At 50.3% G+C, this 23,396-nt stretch overlaps 1 protein-coding gene across 2 annotated transcripts in view; it reads right to left on the bottom strand.

The window, feature by feature from the left end:
* marchf8 (membrane-associated ring finger (C3HC4) 8) overlaps positions 1-21,828 on the bottom strand; it is a 67,060-nt gene extending 45,232 nt beyond the window's left edge. The window contains exon 1 of one of the 2 annotated variants that reach the window (XM_078199710.1): positions 21,701-21,828. In XM_078199710.1, the coding sequence (XP_078055836.1) occupies positions 21,701-21,730 (30 nt within the window). In that variant the 5' untranslated portion in view covers positions 21,731-21,828. The remainder of the gene's footprint in view (positions 1-21,700) is intronic. The other variant, XM_078199711.1, reaches the window with a different exon arrangement.
* Positions 21,829-23,396: the final 1,568 nt, after the last annotated feature.

The raw sequence follows: 23,396 nt of genomic DNA, 5'->3' as shown, positions 1-23,396 counted from the left end.
GACTGGGGTAAACACAGTAAGAAGTTTAACAACACCAGGTTAAAGTCCAACAGGTTTATTTGGTAGCAAAAAGCTTGTGTGGCTTTTGCTACCAAATAAACCTGTTGGACTTTAACCTGGTGTTGTTAAACTTCTTTCAATGTTCTGACCAGTGAAACCACGCATGCTGAATGCCTTCTTCACCACTCTGTCCACCTGTGACTCCACTTGCAAGGAGCTATGAACCTGTACCCCTAGATCTCTTTGTTCTGTAACTCTCCCCAATGCCCTACCATTAACTGAGTAGGGCCTGCCCTGATTCGATCGACCAAAATGCATCACCTCACATTTATCTAAATTAAACTCCATCTGCCATTCATCGGCCCACTGGCCCAATTGATCAAGATCCCGTTGCAATCCTGGATAACCTTCTTCACTGTCCACTATGTCACTAATCTTGGTGTCAACTGCAGAGAGTACAGTCTGCAGTGTAACCTGTTCCGACTTCTCTGTACTTCCTGTTCAGACGCACTTTCAGTGTGCGTCTGTCACAAAAAGGGAAGAGATAGAAAAACACATAGAAGCTCTCTGTGAAACCAGAAGACCAAAAGCTACCCTGCCTTGGTTAGCTCTTTCAGTTGGAAAGTCCCTCGAAGTGACTGAGGAGGAGATCGCCCTCGAGATTGGAGCATTTCTTATTGGAGCAGAGCAGAGAGAATGCTTTCTTTGAGATTTAACACTTCCCTGGGGATGCTCGATGCAAACCTGGGACCTCGGAACGGAGATGTGTTCCATGAATCCCTCCAATTAATTAGCACAGAGGTTCAAAAGAAAAACACGGGATTGTACATTGAAAGTGAGAAACATACACGCAAAAGGATTCCCATGGACCTTCGAAATGGCCTTTGCACCATTCCATCGACACCCCCACTCTCCTTCCCCGCCACCATCCTCACCACCCCCTCAGAAAGAATCTGTTTCCCACTCTCAAGGGCTTTGGAATCCGTTCAGACAATAGGAGCGGGATTTTCCAGCCGCGCTCACCCCAAAACCGGAAAATCCCGCCTGAGGTCAACAGACCTTTGCAAGGTGTGCCCGCTCGCCGCCCGCTACGATCCCCGGGGCGGGCAGGGCGGGAAAATTCCACCCTTCATCTGGAGACCTCTGCTCGCATTGAGGAGTAAGCGAGCTCAGTGCATCCTCCAGGGGGAGATGGCGGCATCGTGGGTAATGTCAGAAGCCCGGGCTGATGCTCTGGAGGGGACACATGTTCGAATCCCACCACAGCAGCTTGGTAGAATTTGAATTCGATTAACAAAACCTGGAATTGAAAGCTAGTCTCGGTAAAGGGGACCAGGAAAACTACCATGGATCGCTCTTTAAAAACCCATCTGGTTCACCCACATCCGTCAGGGAAGGAAATCTGCCATCCTTACCTGGTCTGGCCTACATGTGACTCCAGAGCCACAGCAATGTGGTTGACTCTCAACTGCCCTCTGAAATGGCCGTGCAAGCCACTCAGCTTCAAGGGGAACTAGGGATGGGCAATAAATGCTGGCCTTATCCCATGAAAAAATTATTTTTTAAAAACAAAGCTTTCATTTTCACGCAAGAACTTTTTGACTCAGAGAATCAGGCAGAAAGTTTACAAATACGGGAGGTATTTTTACCCAGCAGAAGTTTAATTTATTTAGGTCTCCGATCTCGCACATCCCGCCACCACTGACAGTGAGAATGGAAAATTTGGCACTCAGCCTAATCTCCATATACTGCAGCAGGACTGGAGAATCCCAGCTGTGGGCGAGGCTGGAAAACCCCAGGCAAATTCTGTTAGATAAAAATTCTCAGCCAATGTCATCATTTGGGCTTTTTTGTTTATTCCCACTGCAAGGAGAGATTGGTGCCTGTGAGACGCATCAAAAGAGTTCCCACGTTTCAGTCAGATTAACATCATGTCAGATCAACCAAGCTTCACGCCCCCTCCACCACAGCAAGCATCCTTTCCGGATGTATCACAGCTTGGTCTGGCTCCTGCCCCGACTGCAAGAAACTACAAAGGGTCGTGAATGTAGCCCAATCCATCACGCAAACCAGCCTTGGAAAAGCAGCCAGCATAATCAAGAACCTCACACAACCCGGGCAAACTCTCTTCCACCTTCTTCCATCAGGAAAAAGATGCAAACATCTGAGGTCACGTCCCAACCGACTCAAGAACAGCTTCTTCCCTGCTGCTGTCAGACCTTTGAATGGATCTACCTCACATTAAGTTGATCTTTCTCTACACCCTAGCTATGTCTGTATCACTACATTCTGCACTCTTTCCCTTCCTTCTCTATGAACAGTATGCTTTGTCTGTATAACGCGCAAAAAACAATACTTATCACCGTATCCCAATACAAGTGACAGTAATAAATCAAATCAAATCAAAGATGGCTGCCGCTCCGGATGTTCCAGTCACTCACCAATATTTATCCCTCAACCAATACCAGAACATCAACGCTGGTCATTATCTCAGTGGGATCTTGCAGAAAATGATTGCCGCATTACCTACATTTCGACAGTGACGAAATTGGCTTTAAGAGACTTTAGGGCCTCCGGAAGTCGACGGCACGGTAGCACAGTGGTTAGCACTGCTGCCTCACAGCGCCAGGGACCCGGATTCGATTCCCAGCTTGGGTCACTGTCTGTGCGGAGTTTGCATGTTCTGCCCGTGTCTGCGTGGGTTTCCTCCGGGTGCTCCGGTTTCCTCCCACAGTCCAAAGATGTGCGGGTTAGGTGGATTGGCCATGATAAATTGCCCCCGAGTGTCAGGGGGACTAGCTAGGATAAATGTGTGGGGTTATGGGGATGGGGCCTGGGTGAGATTGTGGTCGGTGCAGACTCGATGGGCCGAAAGACCTCCTTCTGCACTGTAGGATTTTATAAATCAAGAAGAGGCCTTTTTAATGGGTCAACTCTGCCTTAATTCATCATTAGTACAGTTCTCCCAGATCAATGCATTGCAACAACTAATCACCACTCGAAAACCTCCTTAAATGAGCTCCAACACTGGGCAGCTCATTAGCTAATTGCAGGAGTCCCGTCTCTGGCACGTATCCTTCACCATTCTTCCTCATTAGCAAGCTCGCTCCATTTTAACCTCATGTAGGTTCAGGCAGGAGGAGACCATTCGTCCCTCTTCATCCAACCTAGCTCAAAATCGGGATCAGTGCACAAGCCAATAGGGTCCCAGCCACCCCTCCTTGTAAAACTCATTAAAACTCAGAAATAACATGTAAAGTTTCTGGAATTAAGTATTTAAAAGTACTGTAAGAAAGGATCAGATTAGCTGATTGGTTAGAGTACAAATGCTGACCAAAGTCCAGAGAAGTGCAGGTTAGGTGGATTGGCCGTGCGATACATCGTGCATGAGGTGGCACGATGACACAGGGGCGGCACGGTGGCACAGTGGTTAGCGCTGCTGCCTCACAGCACAAAGGATCCGGGTTCGACTCCCGGCTTGGGTCACTGTCTGTGTGGAGTCTGCACATTCTCCCCGTGTCTGCGTGGGGTTTCCTCCGCGTGCTCCGGTTTCCTCCCGCAGTCCAGAAGACATGCTGGTTAGGTAGATTAGGGATTAACAGGGTAAATACGTGGGGTTATGGGAATGGGGCTTGGGTGGGATTGTGGTCAGTGCAGAATTGATGGGCCAAATGGCCTCCTTCTGCACTGCAGGGATTCTATGATTCTATATTATCCCTTAGTGTCCAAAGATGTGTAGGTTAGGTGGATTGGCCATGGTAAATTGCACCTTAGTGTCCAAAGATGTGTAGGTTAGGTGGATTGGCCATGCTAAATTGTCCCTTAGTGTCCAAAGATGTGTAGGTTAGGTGGATTGGCCATGGTAAATTGCACCTTAGTGTCCAAAGATGTGTAGGTTAGGTGGATTGGCCATGCTAAATTGTCCCTTAGTGTCCAAAGATGTGCAGGTTAGGTGGATTGGCCATGGTAAATTGCACCTTAGTGTCCAAAGATGTGTAGGTTAGGTGGATTGGCCATGCTAAATTGTCCCTTAGTGTCCAAAGATGTGTAGGTTAGGTGGATTGGCCATGTCAAATTGTCCCTTAGTGTCCAAAGATGTGTAGGTTAGGTGGATTGGCCATGCTAAATTGTCCCTTAACGCCCAAAGATGTGCAGGTTAGGTGGATTGGCCATGCTAAATTGTCCCTTAACGCCCAAAGATGTGCAGGTTAGGAAGATTAGTGGGGTAAATGCATAGGATTACTGGGATAGGCACAGGAGGTGGGCCTGGGTAAAATACTCTTCAGAGAGTTAGTGCAGACTCGATGGGCCGAATGGTCTCCTTCTGCACTGTAGGGATTCAATGGCTCCATGACACTTCCCAGTTTTGAAACCAGCCAATTCAGTTCACTTATTCGAAATACAATCGCAAGTATAGAAATGAAGGGAAGCGATGGCGCAGTGGTATTGTCGCTGGACTAGTAATTCTGCGACCCAGGGTACTGCCCGACGGGCCCGGGTTCGAACCCTACCGCGGCAAAATGGCGAAATTGGAGTACAACAAAAAATCTGGAATTAGGAATCTACTGATGACCATGAAACCATTGTCAATTGTCGGAAAAACCCATCTAATGTCCTTTAGGGAAGGAAATCTGCCGTCCTTACCCGGTCTGGCCTACATGTGACTCCAGAGCCACAGCAATGAGGTTGACTCTAAATTGCCCTCTGAAATGGCCCAGCGAGACACTGAGTTCAAGGGCAACCAGGGATGGGCAACAAATGCTGGCCCAGCCAGTGATGCCCACGTCCCATGAATGATTAAAAAAAAATATGGCAGCCAATGTGTAGCCAGCAAGTTCCCAGAAAGAACATGAGTAAATGGGCAGAACACCTGTTTTAAGATTCTGTTGAAAGGGCATCGACTCGAAATGTTAACTCTTCCTCTGCAGGTGCTGCCTGACCTATAGAACGTGGAACATAAAACAGTACAGCACAGGAACAGGCCCTTCGGCCCACAATGTTGTGCCAAACATGATGCCAAATTAAACTTCTGCCTGCCCTTGGTCCCTATCCCTCTATTCCTCGTATATTCATGTGCTTATCTAAAAGCCCCTTAAATGCCCCTATCCTATCTGCCTCCACCACCACCCCTGGCAGTAAATTCTAGACACCTACCACTCTCTGTGTAAAAAAACCTGCCCTCACAATACTAGGGGGTATCTCACCTTCAGTGCATGCCCCCTAGGATTAGACATTTCAACTCTGGGGAAAAGATTCTGATTGTCAACCCTATCTACGCCTCTCATAATTGTATAGACTTCTATCAGCTCTCTCCTCAGCCTCCGCCGCTCCAGAGAAAACAACCCTAGTTTGTCCCTCCTTATAGTTCATACCCTCTAATCCAGGCAGCATCCTGGGAAACCTCTTCTGCACCCTCTCCAAAGCCTCCACATCCTTCCTGTAATGTGGCGACCAGAACTGAATTCAAAACTCTAAGTGTGGCCTAACTAAAGTTTTATAAAGCTGCAACATGACATCCTAACTCTTGTACTCGATGCCCCGACCAAATAAAGGCAAGCATGCCACATGCCTTCTTTACCACCCTATCCACTTGTGTGGCCACTTTCAGGGAGCTATGGACTTGAGCCCCAGGCTCCCTCTGTACATCAATGCTGTTCAGGATCCTGCCATTAACTGTATACTTACCCTTAACATTGGATCTCCCAAAGTGCAGCACCTCACACTTGCCCGGATTAAACTCCATCTGCCATTTCTCCAACCATATCTGTGCAACTGATCTATATCCCGCTGTACCATTTGACAACCTTCTGCACTATCCACACCTCCACCTATCTTTGTGTCGTCTGCAAACTTACCCACCCATCTACATTTTCATCCAAGTCATTTGCACAGACCACAAACAGCAGCGGTCCCAGTGCGGATCCCTGCGGAACACCACTAATCACGGGCCTCCGGCCAGATAAACACCCTTCCACCAATACTCTCTGACTCCGAAGGGCTACAGATTCCCTGTGTTTTCTGTTTTTATTTCAGCTCTCCAGCCTCCACAGCTTTGGCAAAACATCGTCACTGAGAGGCGATGAGGCTCAGAAGGTAACGGGAGTCTCTGTGATAAGGTTTACTTCATTATTAATGAAGTGTAGATATTTCAGAGGCTGGCTTCTTCATGCAGTTTAGTTCGTGTCAGTGTTTTAATGAGCTGCCGGTCACAAGGAGATAAAACGGATGTTAGTCCCAGACCAGGTTCGCATCCAATCTCATCTTTTCAAGTTCCATTCTCCCTCGGGTTCCCAATCCTCCTGGCTGGTCCTGGAGTTTAACAAAAGCGTCACCCTACAGTGCAGAACGAGGCCATTTGGCCCATCGAGTCTGCACCGATTCTCTGACCGAGTATCTTGCCCAGGCGCACCCATCCGCACCCTATCCCCATAACTCCACACATTTGCCATGGCCAATGGCACAGTGGTTGGCACTGCTGCCTCACAGCGCCAGAGACCCGGGTTCGATTCCCGGCTTGGGTCACTGTCTCTGCGGAGTCTGCACGTTCTCCCCGTGTCTGCGTGGGTTTCCTCCGGGTGCTCCGGTTTCCTCCCACAGTCCGAAAGACGTGCTGGTTAGGTGCATTGGCCATGCTAAATTCTCCCTCAGTGTGCCCGGAGAGTGGCAACTTGGGGATTTTCACAGTAATTTCATTGCAGTGTTAATGTAAGCCGATATTTATTAGCTGAAACTAATAAATAAACTTCAAACCCTAACCTGGTCTCTTTGGACATTAAGGAGCAATTTAGCATGGCCAATCCGCCTAACCTGCGCACCTTTGGACACTAAGGGGCAGTTTAGGCTGGCCAATCCACCTAACCTGCACATCATTTGGACTATGGGAGGGAACCGGAGCACCAGGAGGAAACCCATGCAGACACGGGGAGAACGTGCAAACTCCACACACACACTGACCCAAGGCCGGGAATCAAACCTGGGTCCCTGGCGCTGTGAGGCAGCAGTGCTAACCCACTGTGCCACGGTTCCGCCCTCTCTCAAATGCTGCCGCACATCACCCGGAAGAAACGTTATGGAGGACGTTAAAAAAGAAACCGTGTGTGTTTCTACCTCAGTAAACACACAGACGGTGCGGACAATGAGAAAACGGCCACTGGACAGACACCCAACCTTCACCCAACCAGTAACAGTCTGTTTGGGTGGCAGTGGGACATCGCGAGGGTGGACGGCTCAGCTGGACAATGGCCAGAGTGAGGGGGCAGGATGGTTGGTGGTCATGTGACGAAAGCTCCACGCCTACATCCAACCAAAGTTGGCAACCCGAGTCCCACTCCCCCACCCCCACCCTTGCTGTTCCTTCACATTCATGACAAAACCTGCCTTTCCATCTGCTGCCCTCAGTTTGAAGCCACAACCTTGCGAGTGGTGAAAGGTCTCCCATTGTTTTCAGATTTTTGACGTTCGAATGGGCCTGGGCTCATCTCGAGCTTTTCTCTCAGTCGGCGACGCGTTTCGACACCTGTCCCAACAATTCTCCTTGCGTTGACCCTTCCGCTGGTCTCTTTCCTTTGCCCGCAGTGATTGGCTCTCCTGAGTAAATCCCTTAAAAAAAAAAAGGTCACCTGAACAAAGCCAGGCTCGAGATACGAAGCCAAACCACAGGCCTCGGGTAAACATTGGGCCGCTGGGGGTGACAGATTTCACAGGACCAGAACAACTCGACAGAATGTTGTGCGAATGATTTACACTGCTGAGCGTTTGATATATTTTCGGTTTCATCTAATACATGTTCGCTTTGTAGGCCCTCAAAATGGAGGCTCGTAAAAATAACGTTCTAACAATTTGCTTAGTGCCTTTTATTGTTTGCTAATTGGTAGCTATTCCGCTGTTTGCTGTGGGTTCCTGAGTAATGTAGCATTTGATGTAATGCTTTTTCTCAGAAGAGTGCGCTTGAAATCCACAGGGGACTGGAACCAAGAATGAAATTTTGTCTCAAACTGCATCTTGAGGTGTGACACCCCCTGAACAGGCTTCAGGCACGGACTTAATTATACAGAAGGAAGAGTGCCTTATGCTTTAGAACATACACTGCCACATTCTCAAGCTGCTGTTCAAATCTCTCTCCTAGAATCCCTACAGTGCAGAAAGAGGCCATTCGGCCCATCGAGTCTGCATCGACCACAATCCCACTCAAGCCCCATCTCTGTAACCCCGCGTAAAGAAAAGGAAAATCACACTTAAATTTTCAGGAAGCCCACCCTTGCTTCTTCTTTGATATCCTGGCAAATGTTTATCCCTCACCCACTACCCTAGAACAGATATTTAAAAACAGAAAATGCTGGAAACACTCAACAGGTCTGGCAGCGTCTGTGGAGAGAGATCTCTGAAGGTAACCTGGGATGTACCCCAGGTTACTGTGGGAGGCGAGGGAAGAGATTGCTGAGCCTCTGGCGATGATCTTTGCGTCGTCATTGGAAACGGGAGAGGTTCCGGAGGATTGTGGATGTGGTTCTGTTATTCAAGAAAGGGAGAAGAGATAGCCCGGGAAATTATAGACCGGTGAGTCTAACCTCAGTGGTTGGTAAGTTGATGGAGAAGATCCTGAGAGGCAGGATTTATGAACATCTGGAGAGGAATAGTATGATCAGAAATAGCCAGCACGGCTTTGTCCAAGGCAGATCATGCCTTACGAGCCTAATTGAATTTTTTGAAGATGTAACTAGACACATAGATGAGGGAAGAGCGGTAGATGTAGTTTATATGGATTTCAGCAAGGCGTTTGATAAGGTGCCCCATGCAAGGCTCATTGAGAAAGTGAAGGGGCATGGGATACAAGGGGACATTGCCTTGTGGATTCAGAACTGGCTTGCCCACAGAAGGCAAAGAGTGGTTGTAAGATGGGTCTTTTTCAGCATGGAGGTCGGTCATCAGTGGAGTGCCCCAGGGATCTGTTCTGGGACCCTTGCTCTTTGTGATTTTTATAAATGACCTGGATGAGGAAGTGGAAGGATGGGTTGGCAAGTTTGCTGATGACACAAAGGTTGGTGGTGTTGTGGATAGTGTAGAGGGATGTCAGCAGTTGCAACGAGACATAGATAAGATGCAAGACTGGGCGGAGAAGTGGCAGATGGGACTTCAACCCAGATAAGTGTGTGGTGGTTCATTTTGGCAGGTCGAATAGGATGAAAGAATATAATATTAAGGGTAAGACGCTTGGCAGTGTGGAAGATCAGAAGGATCTTGGGGTCCGGGTTCATAGCACGCTCAAAGCAGCGTCGCGGGTAGAGGCTGTGGTTAAGAAGGCGTACGGAATACTGGCCTTCATCAATAGAGGAATTGAGTTTAGAAATCAGGAGATAATGCTGCAGCTGTATAGGACCCTGGTCAGACCCCACCTGGAGTACTGTGCCCAGTTCTGGTCGCCTCATTACAGAAAGGATGTGGAAGCCATAGAAAGGGTGCAGAGGAGATTTAGAAGGATGTTGCCTGGATTAGGTGGCATGCCTTATGAGGATAGGTTGAGAGAGCTAGGTCTTTTCTCCTTGGAGAAGCGAAGGATGAGAGGTGACCTGATAGAGGTGAATAAGATGTTGAGAGGTATTGATAGAGTGGATTCTCAAAGGCTTTTTCCCAGGGCTGAAATGGTTGCCACAAGAGGTCACAGGTTTAGGGTGCTGGGGAGTAGGTACAGAGGAGATGTTAGGGGTAAGTTTTTCACTCAGAGGGTGGTGGGTGCGTGGAATCGGCTGCCGGTAGTGGTGGTGGAGGCGGATTCGATAGGGTCTTTTAAAAGACTTTTGGATAAGTTCATGGAAGTTAGTAAGATAGAGGGTTATAGGTAAGCCTAGTAGGTAGGGACATGTTCAGCGCAACTTGTGGGCCGAAGGGCCTGTTTGTGCTGTAGCTTTTCTATGTTCTATGTTCTAAAATTGAGCTCAATGGTTCAGGGCGAGCACCTGTCAATCGAATCTCTGGTCATTTTTTGCGGCAGCTTGCTGTGCACAAAATGGCAGCCATGACAACCTCACGACATCCCAAAGTGCTTTGCAGCCAACTGATCACAAGTTGTAATGGAGGAAGTACCCCAGCCAAATGCTACATGGACAGGAAAGAGATAGAGAATCTGGTGAACTGGTGCGGCGCCAATAATCTCTCCCTCAATGTCAACAAAATTAAGGAGATAGTCATCGACTTCAGGAAGCGCAGTGGAGGTCATGCCCCTGTCTACATCAACGGGGACAAAGTAGAAATGGTCGAGAGCTTCAAGTTTTTAGGTGTCCAGATCACCAACAGCCTGTCCTGGTCCCCCCATGCTGACACTATAGTTAAGAAAGCCCACCAACGCTTCTACTTTCTCAGAAGACTAAGGAAATTTGGCATGTCCGTCACGACACTCGCCAACTTTTACAGATGCACCACAGAAAGCATTCTTTCTGGTTGTGTCACAGCTTGGTATGGCTCCTGCTCTGCCCAAGACCACAAGAAACTACAAAGGGTCGTGAATGTAGCCCAGTCCATCACGCAAACCAGCCTCCCATCCATTGACTCTGTCTACACTTCCCGCTCCCTCGGCAAAGCAGCCAGCATAATTAAGGACCCCACGCATCCCGGACATTCTCTCTTCCACCTTCTTCCGTCGGGAAAAAGATACAAAAGTCTGAGGTCACGTACCAACCGACTCAAGAACAGCTTCTTCCCTGCTGCTGTCAGACTTTTGAATGGACCTACCTTGCACTAAGTTGATCTTTTTCTACACCCTAGCTATGACTGTAACACTACATTCTGCACTCTCTCCTTTCCTTCTCTGTGAACAGTATGCTTTGTCTGTATAGCACGCAAGAAATAATAGTTTTCACTGTATACTAATACATGTGACAATAATAAATCAAATCAAATTCTCACAACCTGCAACATGACAGCGAACCAATAATCTAATTTGTGACATTGATTGATGGGTAGATACTGGCCAGGGCACCAGTGGGGGGGAATTCTTCTTAAATAAAGTGCTGTGGGGTCTTTTAAACGGAGTGGGCAGACTCGGTTTAATATCCCACCCGAAAGACAGCACCTTCAGCAGTGCAGGGCTCACTCAACACTGCACTGCCCGCAATCGCCAACCCTGCCCTCGTTCCCTCCTGCGGGTGAACTCTAGCAGGTGCTGTGAGGCCTTGCTCACTTAAATCCACCCACCCTTTCCATCAAAAAGATCGATCCTTACAACTGCCAAGAGGGGAAATGACCACGGCCGGAATTCCCCCACCTGGGAGTGAAGCCCCGTGGCGGGAACATGGAGAGATTCCCCCTGACTGTGGAGGCCTGTGACAATCCACGCCATGTCTTCCAGCTCTTTAATGATGAAACTGGGGGTTTAGTGCCGGTGGGGGAGGGGGGGGCTTGATTGCGCATGTCCATCCTTCATGTGGGCGCCATATTGGAAAAGGTGCCCAATATCACTGACCCGCCACCACTGATGAAAGAAGATCGATCTCCAGGAAGACTCTTGAGGCTGGGAGATGGGTGCTCCTTGATGACAGAAGCTGGAAGATCCACATGATAGATGCCCCCCTGCGCTTTCTCCCCCCCCCCCCCCCGCAGTGGTTTTCCAGGGAGCCATGGTCACTGGCGGTCTGATCCCAAACTCCGCAGGCAGCCCCAGGCCTTTTGCAGGTGCCTCCCATCTTCTGCACACCGTGTTGTTCCAGATGTGTTCCAGACCAGCACGGTTTCCCATTAGCACTGCGGAGAATTGAACGTATGGCGTTCGAGTGTGGCATCAAGGAGCCCTGGCAAAACGGGACTCAATGGGAATCAGGGGGGAAATTTTCCACTGGTTGGACTCATCCCTGGCACAAAGGAAGTTGGTTGTGTTGATTGGAGGTCAGTCAGTTTCAGGGCTGCAGGAGTCCCTCAGGGTAGTGTCCTAGTCCCAACAATCTTCAGCTGCTTCATCAATGACCTTCCCTCCATCATAAGGTCAGAAGTGGGGATGTCCGCCGATGATTGCACAATGTTCAGCACCATTCGCGATGACTCAGATACTGAAGCAGTCCATGTTCAAATGCAACAAGATCTGGACAATATCCAGGCTTGGGCTGACAAGTGGCAAGTAACATTCACGCCACACAAATGCCGGGCAATGGCCTTCTCCAACAAGAGAGAATCTAATCATCACTCCTTGACATTCAATGGCATCACCATCGCTGAATCCCCCACTATCAACGTCCTGGGGGTTACCATTGACCAGAAACTTAACTGGACCAGTCGTAAAATATTATGCCAACCAGAGCAGGTCAAAGACTAGGGATTCTGCGGAGAGTAACTCACCTCCTGACTCCCCAAAGCCTGTCCACCATCTACAAGGCACAAGTCAGCAGTGTGATGGAATACTCCCCACTTGCCTGGATGGGTGCAGCTCCAACAACACTCAAGAGGCTCAACACCATCCAGGACAAAGCAGCCCCGCTTGATTGGCACCCCATCCACATACATCCAATCCCTCACCACCAACAAACAGTAGCAGCCATGTGTACCATCTACAAGATGCACTGCAGCAATTCACCAACGCTCCTTAGACAGCACCTTCCAAACCCACGACCACCACCATCTAGAAGGACAAGGGCAGCAGATACATGGAAACACCACCACCTGGAAGTTCCCCTCCAAGCCACTCACCATCCTGGATTGGAAATATATTGCCCTTCCTTCACTGTCGCTGGATCAAAATCCTGGAACACCCTCCCTAACAGCATGGTGGGTGTACCTACACCGCAGGTACTGCAACGTTTCAAGAAGGGAGCTCACCCTCACCTTCTCAAGTGCAGTTAGGGATGGGCAATAAATGCTGGTCTAGCCAGCGACGCCCACGGGGCAGCACTGTGGCACAGTGGTTAGCACTGCTGCCTCACAGCGCCAGGGACCCAGGTTCAATTCTGGCCTCAGGTCAGTGTCTGCACGTTCTCCCCGTGTCTGCGTGGGTTTCCTCCGGGTGCTCCAGTTTCCTCCCACAGTCCAAAGATGTGCGGGTTAGATTGATTGGCCATGTTAAATTGCCGCTTAGTGTCAGGGGGATTAGCAGGGTAAATATGAGAGGTTACGGCAATAGGGCGTGGGTGAGATTGTGGTCACTGGGCCGAAAGGCCTCCTTCTGCACTGTCGGGATTCTAAATAGATAATAAAAATAAAGGGGGGATGTGGGGGGGTGGGGGTTGGGGTCGGGCCATCACCCTGCTAGCAGATGCAAATCAGTTTCACACCATGACAGGACATTCACAGCGCCAGGGACCCGGGTTCGATTCCCGACTTGAGTCACTGTCAGTGCGGAGTCTGCACGTTCTCCCCGTGTCTGCGTGGGTTTCCTCCAGGTGCTCCGGTTTCCTCCCACAATCTGAAAGACGTGATGGTTAGGTGCATTGGCCATGCTAAATTCTCCCTCAGTGTACCCCAACAGGCGCCAGAGTGTGGTGACTAGGGGATTTTCACAGTAACTTCATTGCAGTGTTAATGTAAGCCTTACTTGTGACTGATAAATTAACTTTTACTTTACATTACTGTTAATAATTGCTGCTTAAGTAATCCCACCACCCATTGGTTAAAGGGATATCAGGAAGTCCACGATCGCTTCGTTAGTCTTACACAAATACAATTGGCCATTTCTATGTTGCAACCCGTTGCACCCAAGTTGTCTCTCTGAAGAACAATTTAACTCATCTCACTCCCACCCCTTTCTTGCAGTTTTGCAACTAGTTTTCCCATCAGAGACTTATCCAATTCCTTTTTGATTTGAAGATTTAATTTGGTAGATTGAGTCTGCCTCCACCACACACTCAGGCAGTGCTTTCGCTCCCAACCATTTATTGCTTAAGAAATGACTTCCCTCACATCCTCTTTTTTTTTATTCGTTCCTGGGACATGGGCATCGCTGGCTGGCCAGCATTCATTGCCCATCCCTTGCTGCCCTTGGAGGACAGTTGAGAGTCAACCACATTGCTGTGGCACTGGAGTCACATGTAGGCCAGACCGGGTAAGGACGGCAGATTTCCTTCCCTAAAGGACATTAGTGAACCAGATGGGCTTTTCCAACAATCGACAATAGTTTCACGTTCATCAGTAGATTCTTAATTCCAGATATTTTTTAAAAACTGAATTCAAATTCCACCATCTGCTGTGGCGGGATTCGAACCCGGGTCCCCAGAACATTAACTGAGTTTCTGCATTAATAGTCTAGGGCAGCATGGTGGCACAGTGATGAGCACTGCTACCACTGAGCACCAGAGACCCAGGTTCGATTCCCGGCTTGGGCCACTGTCTGTGTGGAGTCTGCACGTTCTCCCCGTGTCTGCATGGGTTTCCTCCGGGTGCTCCGGTTTCCTCCCACAGTCCAAAAGGCATGCTGGTTAGGGTGCATTGGCCATGCTAAATGCTCCCTCAGTGTACCCAAACAGGCACCCCCACATCTATTCCCCACCTCCACAGGTTCCCCTTTACCCACATCTATTCCCCACATCCACAGGTTCCCCTTTACCCACACCTATTCCCCACATCCACAGGTTCCCCTTTACCCACACCTATTCCCCACATCCACAGGTTCCCCTTTACCCACACCTATTCCCCACATCCACTGGTTCCCCTTTACCCACACCTATTCCCCACATCCACAGGTTCCCCTTTACCCACACCTATTCCCCACATCCACAGGTTCCCCTTTACCCACACCTATTCCCCACATCCACAGGTTCCCCTTTAACCACACCGATGCCTCTATTTATAAAGCCAGGATCCCGTACACTTCTGAATAACTTTCTCAAGCTGCCCTACTACCTGCAATGATTTGTGCACATTCACCCACCTTCCCCGTCTTAGAGTCATAGAGGTTTACAGCATGGAAACAGGCCCTTTGGCCCAACTTGTCCATGCCGCCCTTTTCTTTAAACTCCTAAGCTAGTCCCGATTGCCCGCATTTGGCCCATATCCCTCTATACCCATCTTACCCATGTAACTGCCTAAACGCTTTTTAAAAGACAAAATTGGACCCGCCTCTACTACTGCCTCTGGCAGCTTGTTCCAGACACTCACCACCCTCTCTGTGAAAAAATTGCCCCTCTGGGCCCTTTTGTATCTCTCCCCTCTCACCTTAAACCTATGCCCTCTAGTTTTAGACTCCCCTACCTTTGGGAAAAGATGTTGACTATCGAGCTGATCTTTGCCCCTCATTATTTAATAGCCCACTATGAGAGGTCTCTCTGCTACTGCAGCCCTGCCTGAATTTGAACTGTGTGATGCTGTACACCACACCTATTAACAAAAGGTCTCTGGTACACCACTATCCAATGCAGGTAATGGATTCGTTCAGAGGGCACCGGTAACAATTCTACAGATTAGGTTGTCACTGTACAGTTTAGCTAATGCTGTGCTAGTGACTGTATTCCAAGTTAGTTTGCGTGTTACCTGCAGACAGTTAAACCCCACTCTCCATTTTGAAATGCATGACAGAATAAACAGGTTCCCATTAGGCCTGAGCTATTTCTAAAGGATCTCTTCCAGTCATGAAGTATATATATCTTAAATTTTACAACTGTGAATCCCCAAACTTTTACAAGAACCCAAGTCAAATATATCCGAAAGGGAGGTTTTCTCTATTCCCCTCTCTCTCCAAGTTATTTAGTTAATGCTAAGCTGACAATAATGCGGTGACTGGTAAGGTGACCAAGGATAAACAACATGCAGATCAAACAGTGCCTGAAACACCAGCTGCCTGGCTCCACAGCCCTGTTGGATTTTTGACTGTTCTGGACTGTCGCCTAGCTGAGCCCAAGCAGCATCTCAGCATCCAGATTTAAGCTGCTCGAACGATGGCACTCATCCTGTGACGTGTATCTGTTCCCCTGACACCCGAGGCCAGATGGCAAACACAATTCTAACGCTGCCTGTGGCAGCAATAGCTTACATTTACGTAGCGCCCTGAACATAACATACCACAGCTCCACCAGGCACTGTGGCTCCCATTCCAGTTCAGGGACAACTTGTAGAACCATAATCCCGCTCATTTACCCCACTAACCTACACATCATGCACCTATCTAACCTAATCCCATTTCCCAGCACTTGGTCCATTGCCTTGCATTCAATGACGCTTCAAGTGCTCATCTAAATGCTTCTTCAATGTTGTGAGGGTGCACGGTGGCGCAGTGGTCAGCACTGCTGCCTCACAGCGCCAGCGGACCTGGGTTCGATTCCCAGCTTGGGTCACTGTCTGTGCGGAGTCTGCATGTTCTCCCCGTGTCTGCGTGAGTTTCCTCCCACAGTCCGAAAGACATGCTGGTTAGGGTGCATTGGCCGTGCTAAATGCTCCCTCAGTGTACCCAAACAGGTGCCAGAATGTGGCAACTGGGGGATTTTCACAGTAACTTCACTGCAGCGTTAATGTAAGCCTTACTTATGACACTAATAAATAAACTTTAAAAACTACCACACTTTCAGGCAGCCGGATCCAGATTCCCACCACCCTCTGGGTGAAAAGGTTTTTCCTCACAGCCCCTCTAAATCTCCTGCCTCTTACCTGAACTCTATGCCCCCTGGTTAATGGCCCCTCGGCTGAGGGGAAATGTTTCTTCCTGTCTACCCTATCTACGCCCCTCATAATTGTGCACATCTCAATCAGGCCCTCAGCCTTCTCTGCTCCAAGGAAAAGAACCCCAGCCTATCCAGCCTCTCCTCACAGCTGACTTGTACAGCTCCCAGCTTCCCCAGAAATGGACCCAGTGATATAAGAGCAGGGAGGTTATGATGGAGCTGTATAAAAGCTTGTTGGGCCCCAGCTAGAGTATTGTGTGCAGTTCTGGTCACCACACTACAGGAAGGATGTGATTGTACTGGAGAGGGTGCAGAGGAGATTCACCAGGATGCTGCCTGGCCTGGAGTGTTTCAGCTGTGAGGAGAGGCTGGTTAGGCTGGGGTTTATTTTCCTTAGAGCAGAGAAGGCTGAGGGGAGATCTGATTGAGATGTACAAAATTATGAGGGACATAAATAGGATAGATAGGAAGAAACTTGTCCCCTTAGTCGAGGGGCCAATAACCAGGGGGCAGAGATTTAAGGGAAGGGGCAGGGGTTTTTGAGGGGATTTGAGGAAAAACTTTTTCACCCAGAGGGCAGTGGGAATCTGGAACTCGCTGCCTGAAAGGGCGGTAGAGGCGGAAACCCTCACAACATTGAAGAAGCATTTAGATGAGCGCTTGGGAAAAGTGCTGGAAAATGGGATTAGAATAGATAGATGCTTGATTGCTAGCATGGACAAGTTGGGCCAAAGGGCCTCCTTTTGCGCTGTAAATGTCCTACTCTTGTTCCTATTTCTTATGGTCTTATTCTATGACAAGAGTTTGATGAAATAACACTTGATACCAAATTTTATAAGGTACTGGTCACTGAAAGCTCAGGAAAAGGTTTATAAAAGGAAGTTCCGGAGTTTAGGACCCAGGCAGCTGAAGGCACAGCCACCAATGGTGGAGAGATCCAAATCGGGGATGCTCAAGAGGCCGGAATCGGAAGAGCTCAGAAAATTCTGGAAAATCTCAGCAGGTCTGGCAGCATCTGTGGAGAGGGAGAAACAGAGGGAACAGTTCGAGTCCAACCTGACCCTCCTTCGGAAAGGGAGTCACATTGGGCCCAAAACATTAACTCTGTTTCTCTGTCCACAGAAGCTGCCAGATCCGCTGGGTCTTTCCAGCACTTTCTGCTCTTATTTCAGATCTCCCACTTTGCTTTTTAGAATTAGGTGAGTACGGGGTTTGGCGGGGCAAGGCCATGGGGGGGATATTTGAAAACCAGGGTAAAAATGTTCTATAAATCGAGGTGTTGCCCAGGAGTTAGGGGAGGCGATGGCCTAGTGGTATTATTGCTGGACTATTAATCCAGAAACTCAGCTAATGTTCTGGGGACCCGGGTTCAAATCCCGCCCACGGCAGATGGTGGAATTTGAATTCAATTAAAAATATCTGGAATTAAGAATCTACTGATTTGGGAAAATCCATCCGGTCACAGGTATAGGTTGAGAGGCGGTATATTTAAAACTGGGATGAGGAGGAACTACTTCTCGCAAAGGGCGGTGAATTTGTGGAACTTGCTGCCCCATAGCGCGATGGAATCTGAATCGTTAAATGGTTTCAAGTGGGAGATGGATATATCTCCAATAGAAAAAAGGAAAGAGGGATATGGGGAACAGGTGGGGAGGTGGATTTGAGACCAGGGAGAGATCAGCCATGATCAGATTGAATGACGGAGCAGACTCGAAGGGTTGAATTTGTCTACTTCTGCTCCTAATTCCTATGTTTACTAATGTCCTCTGGGAAGGAAATCTGCCATCCTTACCCGGTCTGGCCTACATGTGACTCCAGAGCCACAGCAATGTGCCTCAACTGCCCTCCAAGGGCAACTAGGGATGGGCAATAAATGCTGGCCACAAATAAATAAACAATAAAGTCAATGGCAGGTCAGTGAGCACAGGGCGATAGGGGGATGGGACTTGGTGCAAGTAGGGACATTAGCAACAAGGTTTTGGGTGAATTGAAGATTATGCATGCCTATCCTAGTTTCCCCCCCCCCCCCCCACCCCAAAGGAGGGTCTGACGAATCTCTGGAAGATTTTTCCCTTCTCCCTGGGAACTGCCAACATTGCAAAGCAAATCGCTCATCACCTCGCTGCTTCTTGCGGGATCCTGCTGTGTCAAGGTTGACTTTTGCATTGGAAAAGTGGCACTTTGGGACATCTGGAGGCTGCGGAAGGGTGCTACTCAAATGCAAATCTTTCCATGAATCTCTCTCCATCTTGTCGTGGATTTCACTGTTTCAGGAGGGGTGTGTTTGAGGGGGGGGGGGGGGGGTTGGGGGGATGGATGGATTGACCTGAAGAGGATTTACAATCCACTCCTGTCGGGTCGGGGGGAGAGGGAGGGGGGATAAGATCCCAGCTGTTAAAATACGTCTTAGTAAAAGGCAGAGAGAGCTTCGCAACCACTTTGAAAATTCACTTGAAATTGATGTGCTGATACCAACCATGAATAATGGAGGAGTGGAGATTTTTTTTCCACCGCTTGTCAGTATCCTAGGTTTCAAGTGGGGATCCAGACAGGACTACACGCCTGCCTTGTGCATTAGAGCGCAGGGTTCAGAGCCGGCCTCGCTAATCTGTGTAGGATTCAGGCAGACACACCGCTCTGAGCGCCCTGCCACTCACAGAGTGGGAGCAGGGACAGACTCGCCCAGTCTCTCCCACTGTTTGGAAAGCAAACCAAACAGCAACAACGCTCAAAATCAGAGACACAAAACAACAGCAGCAGTGAATCGGGGCCACGCTCAGGATCCACCTCCCCCCTGCAGATTCACCCAGACAAGGCTTCGAATGACAGCTCCAAACCCACATCCATGTTTCAACCACTAAAAAGGATTAGACAGGCAGACACTCTCCAACAGCCCCTCGCTTCGGATTCATTCAGACTTCGGAATTCCTCCCTTAGCTTTCTCCCCCTGGGGGAGTGTGTGCGGGGGGTGGTACAGCCACACTCCCTGGGGGAATGTGTATAGGGGGTAATACAGCTCTGTCCCTGGGGGAGTGAGGGAGGGAGGGGGGGGGGGGGTAACAGCTCTGTCCCTGGGGGAGTGTGTGTGGGGGTAACACATCTGTCCCTGGGGGAGTGTGTGTGGGGGTAACACAGATCTGTCCCTGGGGGAATGTGTGTGGGGGTAACACAGAACTGTCCCTGGGGGAGTGAAGGAGGGGGGGGGGGGGGGTAACAGCTCTGTCCCTGGGGGAGTGTGTGAGTGGGGATAATAAAGCTTCCCCAACTCCCTGGGGGAATGTGTATAGGAGGATAACACAGTTCTCTCCCTGGGGGTGTGTGGGGGTGTGTGTGTGGGGCGAAGGGGGTAACACAGCTCTGTCCCTGGGGGAGTGTGTGTGGGGGTAACACAGCTCTGTCCCTGGGGGAGTGTGTGTGGGGGTAACACAGATCTGTCCCTGGGGGAATGTGTGTGGGGGTAACACAGATCTGTCCCTGGGGGAGTGTGTGTGGGGGTAACACAGATCTGTCCCTGGGGGAGTGTGTGTGGGGGTAACACAGCTCTGTCCCTGGGGGAGTGTGTGTGGGGGTAACACAGATCTGTCCCTGGGGGAGTGTGTGTGGGGGTAACACAGATCTGTCCCTGGGGGAGTGTGTGTGGGGGTAACACAGATCTGTCCCTGGGGGAGTGTGTGTGGAGGTATCACAGCTCTCTCCCTGGGGGAGTGTGTGTGGGGGTAACACAGATCTGACCCTGGGAGAGTGTGTGTGGGGGTAACACAGATCTGACCCTGGGAGAGTGTGTGTGGGGGTAACACAGATCTGACCCTGGGAGAGTGTGTGTGGGGGTAACACAGATCTGTCCCTGGGAGAGTGTGTGTGGGGGTAACACAGATCTGTCCCTGGGGGAGTGTGTGGGGGGGTAACACAGATCTGTCCCTGGGGGAGTGTGTGTGGGGGTAACACAGATCTGTCCCTGGGGGAGTGTGTGTGGGGGTAACACAGATCTGACCCTGGGAGAGTGTGTGTGGGGGTAACACAGATCTGACCCTGGGAGAGTGTGTGTGGGGGTAACACAGATCTGTCCCTGGGAGAGTGTGTGTGGGGGTAACACAGATCTGTCCCTGGGGGAGAGTGTGTGGGGGTAACACAGATCTGTCCCTGGGGGAGTGTGTGTGGGGGTAACACAGATCTGTCCCTGGGGGAGTGTGTGTGGGGGTAACACAGCTCTGTCCCTGGGGGAGTGTGTGTGGGGGTAACACAGCTCTGTCCCTGGGGGAGTGTGTGTGGGGGTAACACAGATTTGACCCTGGGAGAGTGTGTGTGGGGGTAACACAGATCTGACCCTGGGAGAGTGTGTATTGGGGGGGGGGGGGGTAACACAGCTCTCTCCCTGGGAGAGTGTGTGTGGGGGTAACACAGATCTGTCCCTGGGGGAGTGTGTGTGGGGGTAACACAGATCTGTCCCTGGGGGAGTGTGTGTGGGGGTAACACAGATCTGTCCCTGGGGGAGTGTGTGTGGGGGTAACACAGATCTGACCCTGGGAGAGTGTGTGTGGGGGTAACACAGATCTGTCCCTGGGGGAGTGTGTGTGGGGGTAACACAGCTCCCCCACTCCCTGGGGGAGGGTTTTTTAGGGTGATAATACAGCTCTCTCCCTGGGGGAGTGTGAGGGAGGGTATATACATCCCTTTAGTAACCCCCCCCCCCCTCCTCCACACACACATACTGCATTCTCAGAGTGGGGGGGGGGGGGAGGATGAGAGGAACAAATGATTTGATGTCTGTGACTCTGGCACCTCGCGTTTTAAAGAATAAAAGGGGAGATTCGCCCTGCGTGTGGACAATACAGACAGGAATTAATATACATTTGACTCATAGTTCAATAAAACCCAACACAGCTAATATTCCCAGCCTGGTGCTAGCTGCAAGATCAGACTAGGCCAATAACAGGAAGAAGAGACTGGGGTTTAATCAGAGCAAATTAAACAACAACACACACAAACCCCTGAATGATAGAGAGCCGGAGCTCAGCACCTCTTTGTGTCGGCTGCCTCCCCGCTGAGAGGCTGCAGATGTTCCCCCTCACAGCTGTCCAGTTGCCTGGCCGGGCCAGCAGCAAGAGGAACTCCCAGACACAAAGACAAGCTCTTACCTGCAGTTTCATTTTCCAGCACGGTTGCATCTGCGGCTTGATGTGGAGAGAGGCTCGATGTTGATTTGTCCCTTTAGTAATCACATTCTGGAGTGGGGGGTTCGCGCACACAGCCAGCCACTGCCCCACAGTGCCGGCAGTGCGGGGCTGCCGGCAGGAGAGGCTGCCTGGACTTGTCTCACAGACACTCCAGCACTGTCAGCGGAGCTCACAGACAGGGGGAGAGAGAGAGAGAAGCTCAGAGAGAGAGAGAGAGACAGAGAGCAGCTCAGAGACAGGGGGAGAGAGAGAGAGACAGAACAGCTCAGAGACAGGGGGAGAGAGAGAGAGAAGCTCAGAGAGAGAGAGAGACAGAGAGCAGCTCAGAGACAGGGGGAGAGAGAGAGAGAAGCTCAGAGAGAGAGAGACAGAGAGCAGCTCAGAGACAGGGGGAGAGAGAGAGAGACAGAACAGCTCAGAGACAGGGGGAGAGAGAGAGAGACAGAGAGCAGCTCAGAGACAGGGGGAGAGAGAGAGAAGCTCAGAGAGAGAGAGACAGAGAGCAGCTCAGAGACAGGGGGAGAGAGAGAGAGAGAGAGAGCAGCTCAGAGACAGGGGGAGAGAGAGAGAAGCTCAGAGAGAGAGAGACAGAGAGCAGCTCAGAGACAGGGGGAGAGAGAGAGAAGCTCAGAGAGAGAGAGACAGAGAGCAGCTCAGAGACAGGGGGAGAGAGAGAGAAGCTCAGTGAGAGAGAGAGACAGAGAGCAGTTCAGAGACAGGGGGAGAGAGAGAGAAGCTCAGTGAGAGAGAGAGACAGAGAGCAGTTCAGAGACAGGGGGAGAGAGAGAGAAGCTCAGAGAGAGAGAGAGAGACAGAGAGCAGCTCAGAGACAGGGGGAGAGAGAGAGAGAGACAGAGAGCAGCTCAGAGACAGGGGGAGAGAGAGAGAGAAGCTCAGAGAGAGAGAGAGAGAGACAGAGTGCAGCACAGAGACAGGGGGAGAGAGAGACAGATACAGAGAGCAGCTCAGAGACAGGGGGAGAGAGAGAGAAGCTCAGAGAGAGAGAGAGAGAGAGAGACAGAGCGCAGCACAGAGACAGGGGGAGAGAGAGAGAGAACAGCTCAGAGAGAGAGAGAGAGACAGAGAACAGCTCAGAGACAGGGGGAGAGAGAGAGAGAAGCTCAGAGAGAGAGAGAGACAGAGAGCAGCTCAGAGACAGGGGGGGAGAGAGAGAGAGAGAAGCTCAGAGAGAGACAGACACAGAGAGCAGATCAGAAACAGGGGGAGACAGAAGAGAAGCTCAGAGAGAGACAGACACAGAGAACAGCTCAGAGAGAGAGAAAGACAGAGAGCAGCTCAGAGAGAGGGAGGCTCAGAGAGCTCAGAAACACAGCGAGAGAGAGACAGAACGCAAAGCGAGAGGGCACAGCTCCATCACACCTTCCCTCAAATTTTCACTCCCTCAATCCCTCACTCTCCCATCCCTCCTTCATTGCCTTCCTCTATCCCTCCCTCTATCTTCCTCATTCTCCCTTTCCGTCCCTTTCCCTCCATCCGTCTCCCTCCATCCCTTTCCCTCCATCCCTCTCCCTCCATCCCTCTCCCTACATCACTCACCGTCCCTTCCCTCCATCCTTCCCTCCTTCCCTCCGTCCGTCCCTCCCTCCCTCCACCCGTCCCTCCCTCCGTCCCTCCCTCCGTCCCTCCTTTCATCCCT

The sequence above is a fragment of the Mustelus asterias genome, chromosome 28 (assembly GCF_964213995.1).
Source record: "Mustelus asterias chromosome 28, sMusAst1.hap1.1, whole genome shotgun sequence".
NCBI classification, from domain to species: Eukaryota; Metazoa; Chordata; class Chondrichthyes; order Carcharhiniformes; family Triakidae; genus Mustelus; species Mustelus asterias.
The sequence above is the reverse complement of the archived record's forward strand: the minus strand, read 5'-3'. Positions and strand labels throughout refer to the sequence as shown.